Source organism: Cololabis saira, chromosome 21 (assembly GCF_033807715.1).
Source record: "Cololabis saira isolate AMF1-May2022 chromosome 21, fColSai1.1, whole genome shotgun sequence".
Taxonomy (NCBI): Eukaryota; Metazoa; Chordata; class Actinopteri; order Beloniformes; family Belonidae; genus Cololabis; species Cololabis saira.
In genome coordinates, this window is record NC_084607.1 from 3289908 (window position 1) to 3300204 (window position 10297).

The 10297-nt window shown below is 44.2% G+C and overlaps 1 protein-coding gene across 1 annotated transcript; it reads right to left on the minus strand.

The window, feature by feature from the left end:
- Positions 1-4351: 4351 nt before the first annotated feature.
- LOC133422485 (snake venom serine protease 2-like) lies at positions 4352-6198 on the minus strand. Its single transcript, XM_061712494.1, has 5 exons — positions 6079-6198; positions 5727-5880; positions 5257-5486; positions 4656-4765; positions 4352-4552 (listed from the first exon to the last, which is right to left on the minus strand). Exons 1-5 carry the CDS (start codon positions 6116-6118, stop codon positions 4409-4411), a joined length of 678 nt encoding a protein of 225 aa, XP_061568478.1. The 5' UTR covers positions 6119-6198; the 3' UTR covers positions 4352-4408.
- Between the last annotated feature and the right edge of the window lie 4099 nt (positions 6199-10297).

The window sequence follows — 10297 nt, forward strand, 5'->3', positions numbered from 1 at the left end:
TACACAATTAATTCAAAATGGCTGACTTCCTGTTCGGTTTCGGCCATGGCGCCAAGAGACTTTTCTTTAAGTTGTGACATGATACAGGTGCGTACCGATTTTCGTACATGTACGTCAAACCGTATTGTGGGGCTTGAGGCACAAAGTTTTCTGGGGGGCGCTGTTGAGCCATTTTGCCACGCTCATTAACACAAACCATGCATAATTTGGTGACTTTTTGGGCACGTTTAGGGAGGCAAAAAGGCCCTCCTTTTGTGAGAAGAAAGAAAAAAGAAAAAAAAATCCTACAGATACAATAGGGCCTTCGCACTGAAGGTGCTCGGGCCCTAATAAAAATAATAATAATAATAATACATTTATTTTATTTGAGGCACCTTTCGGTGGTACTCAATCATTCTTACTCATTCTACATTAATACTCATCATTAAAAAAGGATGTCAGCATGTCAGAAGGCATCTGGCAATGCACCTTTCATTAACCATGTCTACCACATACTGCTGCACCTTTCACTTTTTTTTTTAAATTGTATATATGTAAATAAGAGCCATTTGTCTATTTTTTTTTTTTTTTTTGGGGGGGTGACGACATCCACTGCCAATCCAGGAAGCAGGAACACACGGAGACACACGTCAAGCACTGGAAATCTGCAACAAAAAAAAACACAAACAAAACACGAAACCGGCACGGAGCCGACCAAAACATGAACAGCAATCGACCCAAATCTTGAGATCTGATCGCAGTCTGAGCTAAGCTACCGCTACCGCTACCGCTACCTAACCCCAAAAACTACAGAGCAAGCATGCAGGTGAACAAGCCAGTGTGTGTGTCTGTGTGTGTGTATGCGTGTATGTATATGATCATGCGTGTGTGTGTGTGTGCGTACGTACGTGTGTGTGTGTACATGTCTTTGTGGCTATCTGTGTGTGTGTATACGTGTATGTATATGATCGTGTGTGTGTGTGTGTGTGTGTGTGTGTGTGTGTGTGTGTGTGTGTGTGTGTGTGTGTGTGTGCTAGGCCACGTCATACGAATGCCAGAAGAGCGCCTTCCACGTAAGGTGCTCTATGGCCAGCTCCATCATGGACGTCGTTTGGCAGGAGGCCCAAAAAAGCGATACAAAGACCAGTTAAAGACTGCCATAAAGAAGTGCGGCCTGAACCCGACCCAGCTGGAGGACACTGCCGCTCAACGCTCCATCTGGCGGCAGCTCCTCCATCAAGGAGTGCATAAGCTTGAGGAGGACAGAGGTGATCGACGGACCAAGAAGCGCCAGAGAAGACATGAAGCCAGACCCACAGCCACACCCCCAGTCAGTGCTCACGTCTGTCCAGTCTGTGGCAGAACGTGTAAAGCACAGATTGGACTACGCAGTCACATGAGGACTCACAAATAATAGAGAAGGACCGTCATCATCGAACACGATGGACAACCTCAAGCAATGCGTGTATGTATATGATCGTGTGTGTGTGTGTGTGTGTGTGTGTGTGTGCGTACGTACGTGTGTGTGTACATGTCTTTGTGTGTGTATACGTGTATGTATATGATCGTGTGTGTGTGTGTGTGTGTGCGTGCGTGCGTGCGTGCGTGCGTGCGTGCGTGCGTGCGTGCGTGCGTGCGTGCGTGCGTGCGTGCATGTCTTTGTGGCTATGTGTGTGTGTGTGTATGTATATGTTTGTGTGGCTGTGTATATGTTTCTGTGGCTGTGTATATGTATGTGACTGAGTGGCTATGTGTGTGTGTGTGTGTGTGTGTGTGTGTGTGTGTGTGTGTGTGTGTGTGTGTTTGTGTGTGTGTGTGTGTGTGTGTGTGTGTGTGTGTGTGTGTGTGTGTGTGTGTGTGTGTGTGTGTGTGTGTGTGTGTGTGTGTGTGTGTGTGTGTGTGTACGTGTATGTGTGTATGTGTGCATGCGTGTGTACATGTCTTTGTGGCTATGTGTGTGTGTGTGGTGTGCGTGAGTGTGTATAGTGAGCCATTTGTCTATTTACTTTACAGTGAGCGAAATAACCAGAGTCATATTCCCTTTCTGGCATGTTCAAACTTGGCCAAATAAACCTGATTCCGATTCTGATTCTGATCTACCAGACATCCATACAGACAGGTCCCCTGTCGTCAGCTGATCTTTCTCATTAGTCACTGGACGGGTCAAGAAAGTCAGATTCCAGAAACACAAGATGAGGTGTTGATTCCTGTGCCAGTACATACAAATGACGGGTGGATTATCGGTGAATGGTGGACTTCGCGGAGATTCGCGGGAAGAATTGAATTCATGGGACGAATCGTCAGTAGTGTTCCTCTGGGTCATGGGTTGTTTCGGCCTTTGACACTAAACATCAGACCTCAGATGCTTCCATCCTGCTGTCCTGGATAGTTGGAGGTCCTGCTGGCCTGGATGGTTGGGGGTCCTACTGTCCTGGCCTGGATAGTTGGGGGTCCTGCTGTCCTGGCCTGGATAGTTGGGGGTCCTGCTCCAGGGCCTGGATAGTTGGGGGTCCTACTGTCCTGGCCTGGATAGTTGGGGGTCCTGCTGTCCTGGATAGTTGGGGGTCCTGCTGTCCTGGATAGTTGGGGGTCTTGCTCCAGGCCTGGATAGTTGGGGGTCATGCTGTCCTGGATAGTTGGGGGTCATGCTGTCCTGGCCTGGATAGTTAATGTAAAGCACTTTGTGTTGCACTTTACCTGCATGAAAAGTGCTATATAAATAAATCAAGTTTAAGTTTAATGCAGCATAGTACGATATGAACATCCTGCAATATGAGCAGGTCCCCAAAAATGACATAATCTGTTTCTTTGTAACAGGTTTAGGAAGTTTCTCAATGGCTTCCACGCCCCAGAAATGTGACATGTTGCAGCACAAACGGGAGTTTTGACAAACTCGCTTCATGGCCCTCTGCAGCCAAGTGTTTTAACAGTGTTATTGTGTCAGGCTCACACTGCTGACGTGAAGGACACGCCAACAACACTTCATCCGTGTACTGCAGGAGTGCAGTACCAGGAGTCAACACCAGGGCGTCGAAGCATCATTACAGCTGGTAGGTGAAAGTCCTGTGAAACGTTCACCTTTGACATTAAATTAAAACCAAAAATGACTATCAGCATTCACATGAACACTGAAAATTGCGTTTGCAAGGTCTACGACAGAAAACCATTTTGCTGAATTTGGAATCTGTGCCACAATAGTGTACGGACTGGGCACAGAAAGATATGTGCTGGAGCAGCTTTATAACCGCTTGAATCTTGGATGAATCTCCACTCTGTCGGTTGGTTTTTATGACGTGCTTGTTTCACAGGAATTATAGGTGCTAGAACTGGAGAGTTTGGACAAGGTATAATAACACCTGCCTCACGCAAGGAGTCAAACAAATGTTATACCATCGATTGCTTCCTGTTTTAACGGATATTGCTGTTGACACTGATGTAAATCAGATCTCGCAGTGAGCATTACCGGTTTCGCATTTTTAATTAACAACATCATGAGGGCTCGTGGCCACAATGAAGATGGCACGGCTTGTATGGCAGGAATGTTTAAAGAGGGTTTATGGACAGATGCACCAAACAATGTTCATCATTTGCATTCAATTTTGTTACTTTAAGACCTTCAGGTGTCGAAATGAGTGACAAACCCAAAGCACTGATTAAATCTCGTCCCATCAGAGAAAGTGTTTAAAACCCTGACCATCACGATCAACACAATCTAGTGGAGTTGAGAAGTTTTCAGGCTCCACGTGACCAGTTGCAGGAACTGAATGAACAAACCGTCCACTGAGCTTCGGCTGCACAGGACAATCGTCTCCCTTCAACACGGAGTTTGTCGCCCTGCAATTTACTAAAAATGTTGTTGGAAAACCAATAAATACCAGCGTTATTTGTGGGGGTTTATGATGAGCAGAATCTGATAATTGTGAATATGTTGCACTCAGACTTTAGTACATTTGTTCATCCTGGAGAGTCACCAGGGAGCTTTGCAGCAGGTTTTTATTGCGAGTAGCAGAAGAAGATCCTCCTGTATTATCAGTGGGTGGAGACGTGTGTGTTAAGGTTTGGTGTGTGCATAATTGTGACGTGTCACTAGATCCGCCTCCAAACCTGCACGGCGACTTCCTGGCATCGGTCTGCAGCAGATGGATTTATTTAAACTTATAAAATAAATGTATCAATTTAATTTATTGTCACTGAATGTTCTTCTTTTTTTAATTATTATTAATATGTATAGCACTTTGGTCAGTGATATCCCTGTTTAAATATAAATAAATGTTACTTTCTTACTACCAGGTCCACGTCTGCGTCACCAGTGTTTAATGATCCACACTAGTTTGTTTGTTACAAACATCACAGAGACACTTTTATGCTCTTAAGGAGACATGACGTCTCTTTATTGTTGCTCACAAACAAGGATCACACAACTACACTTTTAAGGATTATTATTCATAGTATTAACAATCCAATTACGTATGTTTCCATTACAGACGATGCATCCAAAATGCTCTGAGCCCTTTTCTCCACGAAGAACAGCAAACAGAGCCTTATTATAAATAACTCCAGCACCAGAATCCCCCTAGAACGAGAGACAGAGAGAGAAAACAGCGTGTCAGGTCAGCAACAGTCATTACAAACCACTGACCAACGTCTGATGGGGTCAAAGACAGTCTGGTACTTACATGACAGACATGGCAGGCACCAGGACTCCAGTACACGCGATTTACGTTGGTTCTAATATGAAAGGCTGATCTGTCCACCTTGATGTCGGCACACATGGAAGCAACTGTCCCTGAATGAATAAAAAACAAGGATTCATCTGACAATTCAAATTTTTGTCACCCAGTTTTTTCATGTGTATGTTTTAACGCAGTAGAAACAACCATCATCTAATAAAGACTCTATGGTTGTGTGATGATGACAGAACCTTTCATTTCAGTGGTTCCTTGTTTCTTTTTAGTCATTAGAAAACACAATAACTCATTTAAGACATACGTTTAGATAAAGTACAACATCTCAAATAAACTAAAATGATCACACATTTAACATAAATATATGTTATATATAAATATAAAAAGGTTGTCATTTCTAGACTTAAGTGTCTCATTTTTATCATTTATTTACAAAAAACGTTATATATATCAAACAGTAAGATCAACATTTCTACCAGAGACTCGTCCAGTAAAATGGGGTTTAAAGGCAGTAAATGTTGGTGCTTCATGCAGTTAAAGTTGGATAATGAGCTTTGTTCATTTAGTGTAAATCAAGTCTGTAATGTCTCACCAGTAGTTGTCTTAGCCTGTGTGTCCTTAGCAGGAACGACCATCGATACAGGGCTTGTGTTTATTTGTTTCATGACTTGGTTGCAGTCAGCTTCAGTCACCAAGGGCATACCAGTCATGCCGGTCTTCCCTTTGATCAGCATGACGTCAGCAGTCCCGTGTTTAAAAGTTTCCTCCGAGGTGACTTTTAGATTTAAGTTGACGTCCTTAATGTCGTATTTCTTGCTGAGCCTGACAGGTGAGCAAGAACACAGTCATCATGAGTTAAATCTGAACCAGAATGAAAGTTTACCTTCAGTTTACCAGACTGATCATGATCTAAACACCAACCAGGTTCACCCACAGAGGACACACACACCCTCACCTGCTGCTGCTGCACTGGAGTGAGAAAAGCTCACGGTGGAGGAAAGTTCATGAATGTTCATGAGTGTTCATGAGTGTTCATTTCAAACTACAGTTTGGGAAACTTACTTTTTTCTACCCTTGCAGTGTTTTGCAGTGATAACCCAGTTCCCGTCAATGACGGTACCAGAACAGTCGTTAATGAAAACAAAAGATTTGGTTTCATCAGCGGTGCATGGCCTTCCATTATTGACTCTCTTCTGGATGTCTCCAAGAGACACACCTGTGGATAAACACACACACACACACACACACACACACACACACACACACACACACACACACACACACACACACACACACACACACGCACACACACACACACACACACACACACACACACACAGGTCAGGAACATTGGTGTTTCCAGCTGGGAACGTCTCAAAGAACTGCAGCAGCTGATGAGGAGCCATGAACTCACCTGCCATCAGGAAGAGAGCGAGGACCACACAAGTCTTCATCACGCTGCTGAGACGGTTTTCCTCCAGAAGAAGATGCTCTGGTCAGAACAGAGGGCTGTTTTAAAGTCTTCATATCTCTGTGACCGGCCAATCATCTGCTGACACACTCGTCTCAGGGCTCCATACGGTCAACGCCTCCACATCCCTCCCTGATGACACCATGGATGCTGCAGGAATCCACCGTTGGATGGAGTTAAGATAGTTTGCATAAAACTAATGTTTAACCTGAGCAGAGATAGTCCAGTTCATTTCAAACTACAGTTTGGGATACTTACATTTTATATTCCTCGCAGTGTTTTGCAGTGAGAATCCAGTTCCCGTTCCCAATGACGGTACCAGAACAGATGAAATTAATAAGTAATTGGTTTTTGATCCCCGGGAAAACAAATTATTTGGACTCATCAGCGGTGCACGGCCTGCCACCACTGACTCTCTTCTGGATGTCTGCAAGAGACACATCAGTGGATTAACACACACACACTCGTGCAACACATCACTGTACTGGTGGGCGAACCCCAAAAACCTCCATCACTGTGCTACATAAGATAAGGTTTAAGACAAATATTCCTTTATTGATCTGACCTACGCAGGGTTCAGGGTTCAGGGTTCAGGGTTCAGGGTTCAGCATTAGGACTGATGCTTTTCACCATTTATTTGGTTCCATTAGACACATTTCCACCAGCAGGAGTTCTGGGTAAATCCTCCACAGGAACCTCTAACAGGACTAACCGCCTCCTCGGCCCTTCAGCCAGCGTGTCTCCATTACACCGTAGCGCCACACAAGAACCTTTGAAAGGTCTTTAACGGTTCACAAACGGTCTGCAGGATTAAAGGAGACGGAACAGACCTGAACAAACTCACCAGTTCATCTATCGTTTTTGTCTTGTAATCTCCAACTTCATCAACTGTAGTTGTAGTAAAATGTCTCTGGTCCAAACATTACAAATGAGCTGTGATCACATGATTTATGATCATTTCAGAGTGCTGAACGTAATGTAGAAATCCGGAACAGCAGAGATCCCCTGCCAGGAGGTTCCTGTTGGCCAAACCAGAGAACCTTTCCTACTAAAAGGGATGTTTCTCCCCCGTAAAGGTTCCTGAAGTTCACTTTTGCAGGGCTGTTCCTGGTAAAACCTACCTGGAACCCCCACTGGTGGAAACGCCTATTGGGTAATATTATTAGACAGCATGCCAATAATTAGGGCCCGAGCACCTTCAGTGCGAAGGCCCTATTGTATCTGTAGGAATTTTTCTTTCTTTCTTTCTTTCTTTCTTTCTTTCTTTCTTCTGACGAAAGGAGGGCCTTTTTGCCCCCCTAAACGTGCCCAAAAAGTCACCAAATTTTGCATGCAAGTCAGGCCTGGCGAAAAATTTGATATTTAATCGTTTACATTAATGGGCGTGGCAAAATGGCTCAACAGCGCCCCCCGGAAAACTTTGTGCCTCAAGCCCCACAATACGGTTTGACGTACATGCACGAAAATCGCTACACACCTGTATCAGTACACAACTTAAAGAAAAGTCTCTTGGCGACATGGCCGAAACCAAACAGGAAGTCAGCCATTTTGAATTAATCGTGTCACTTTGGCGCAATTTATGCCATTCCTTCGGCAGTTAATACGGCCCGAACCGTAACGTGCACCCAGGTGGGTTATACATCAAAATGTGCGTCTCCATCCTGCGACAACACGCATTACTTTTCTCTTTCAAAAGCGTTACCGTGGCGACGCTAGATGCCAAAAAGCGCGCCCACCCTTCATCTGGTTGGTTCAGACAGAAAAAACTTTTCGCCTCAAGCCCCACAATACGGTTTGACGTACATGCATGAAAATCGGTACACACCTGCATCATGTTGCAACTTAAAGAAAAGTCTCTTGGCGCCATGGCCGAAACCGAACAGGAAGTCGGCCATTTTGAACATTCTGAATTAATCGCGTAATTTTTGGAGCAATATGAGCCATTCCTTCGAGAATTAATACGGCCCGAACCGTAACGTACACCCAGGTGTGTTATACATCAAAATGTGCGTCTCTATCCTGCGACTACGCGCATTACTTTTCTCTTTCAAAAGTGTTACCGTGGCGACACTAGACGCCAAAAGGCGTGACCCCCCTTCATGTGATTGGTCCATATTTGATAGTTCTCCAAAAGTCACCAAATGTTGCATGCAAGCCAGACTTGGCGATAAATTTGATATTTCATGGTTTGCATTAATGGGCGTGGCCTAACGGCTCAACAGCGCCCCCTAGAATACTTTTATCTGCCATAACTTTTGAATGGTTTGACATAGGAAGTCGTGGGTGGTGTCATGGGACTCTGTAATGAGTCCTTAAGCTTCGTTGGCCTTAATTAGCCCCGCCCCTTCTTCTGATTGGTTGTCCCGATTTCCTGCTATAACATTCGAATGGTTTGACATAGAGAGTCGTGGGTGGTTTCATCAGATTCTTTATGGAGTCCTTGACCTTGGTTGGCCAGAATTAGCCCCGCCTCTTCTTCTGATTGGTTGTCCCTTTTTTCTGCTATAACTTTTTAATGGTTTGACATAGGAAGTCGTGGGTGGTGTCATGGGACTTTGTACTGAGTTCTTAAGCTTCGTTGGCCTTAATTAGCCCCGCCCCTTCTTCTGATTGGTTGTCCCGATTTTCTGCTATAACTTTGGAATGGTTTGACATAAAGAGTCGTGGGTGGTGTCATCAGATTATTTATGGAGTCGTTGACCTTCGTTGGCCTGAATTAGCCCCGCCCCTTCTTCTGATTGGTTGTCCCTTTTTTCTGCTATAACTTCGGCACAACTTTGACATAGGAAGTCGTGGGTGGTGTCATTTCTGATATGCTTATGGGGGGCGGTGGCCGTGAGTGCGAGGGCCCGTTCATCGCTGCTTGCAGCTTTAATTTCCATTGCTTTGCTGATGTAAAGTATCTCACTAGCACAACTGTACTCCATTGTTTTTATAGTTCAACTCAAAACATACTCAGAGAACAGGAAGTATTTTGTGTCAGCAGGTAACTTTACATCTGAGCAGACTAGATTCACATGTGGATTATGGAAGGTTCTCTCTGACACCAGCAGTTTGCATAAAACTAACGTTTAACGTGAGCAGAAGAGTCCAGTTCAGTCTCAGGTGTGAGGTGTTGCAGAGTCACCTCAACTAAGTTGATGTAAATGTTTTAACAGGCAAAGTATCTTTATCAGTGTCTTACTCTCTCTTCATCTCTCTCTGTCACACACACACACACACACACACACACACACACACACACACACACACACACACACACACACACACACACACACACACACACACACACACCTGCTCACCTGTCTGATATCCAGGAGTTGATGCAAATGTTCTTTAAACTTTCTCTGCTGCAGTTCTGTAGGAACTTTCATTCTTCACACCCAGCGCTTCTCTGGATATTTCAACAAAAATCTATTTAAATCTAAATTTATTTTTATTTGGTTCTTGGATTCATTTAATCTTCGTTTAAACATGTATTTTTATAAACGACACTGAAGCATGTTGGTGTATGAAATGTGTCATAAATGAACCTTCCATGTGGTTGCTTCTTTGTCGTTTGTAAGAGATCATTCAGGACAAAGGTCAGTGTGTGTTTCTGTGTGTGTAATCTTGATTTCAGATATGGTTTTTACATTCAGCTGCTGCACATGTAACACCAAGAGTACAAAGCTGCTTAAACCATCATGGAAAGAGAAGATCCTGAATGTCTAAAAAAACTAAAACTCCAACAAAACTACAGAATCACCGGTGGGTCGTCAGAGTCAAAGCTGAAACCAGAATACTTAGGTTCTAAAGAACTCAAGTCTTTGGAAGAATGTCTCAAATGGACCAACAGTGACCTCATAAAACGTCACTTTTTTGCTGATGTTTCCCAAGTAAAAACCATCACCATGAGGAGATAAAACTGACATGTGTAGGTGTTTTTCTTGGTGTCTGGCTCAGATAGACGGATGAGAAGAGAGTGATACCCATGAGTGAGACTGGCAGCGCCGTTTCAGACCAGATAGCAACAATTAATGCCAGCGGGACGTCAGCAGTGTGGACTTGTTTCAAAGTAAGGGACGAGGACAGAAGCAAGGCCGACTGCCAGATATGTGCTGCTAAGGTGTCAAGAGGAGGGAAGGAGAATACGTGGTTTAATACCAGCAACTTGATAAAA

Excerpts from the sequence above, each read along its gene's own strand:
- LOC133422485 (XM_061712494.1), bottom strand. The coding sequence starts at position 6,118 with ATGAAGACTTGTGTGGTCCTCGCTCTCTTCCTGATGGCAG. Across the intron at positions 5,881-6,078 it reads CGCTCTCTTCCTGATGGCAG|GTGTGTCTCTTGGAGACATC; the intron begins GTGAGTTCATGG and ends GTTTATCCACAG. Across the intron at positions 4,766-5,256 it reads ACAGGCTAAGACAACTACTG|GGACAGTTGCTTCCATGTGT; the intron begins GTGAGACATTAC and ends TTATTCATTCAG.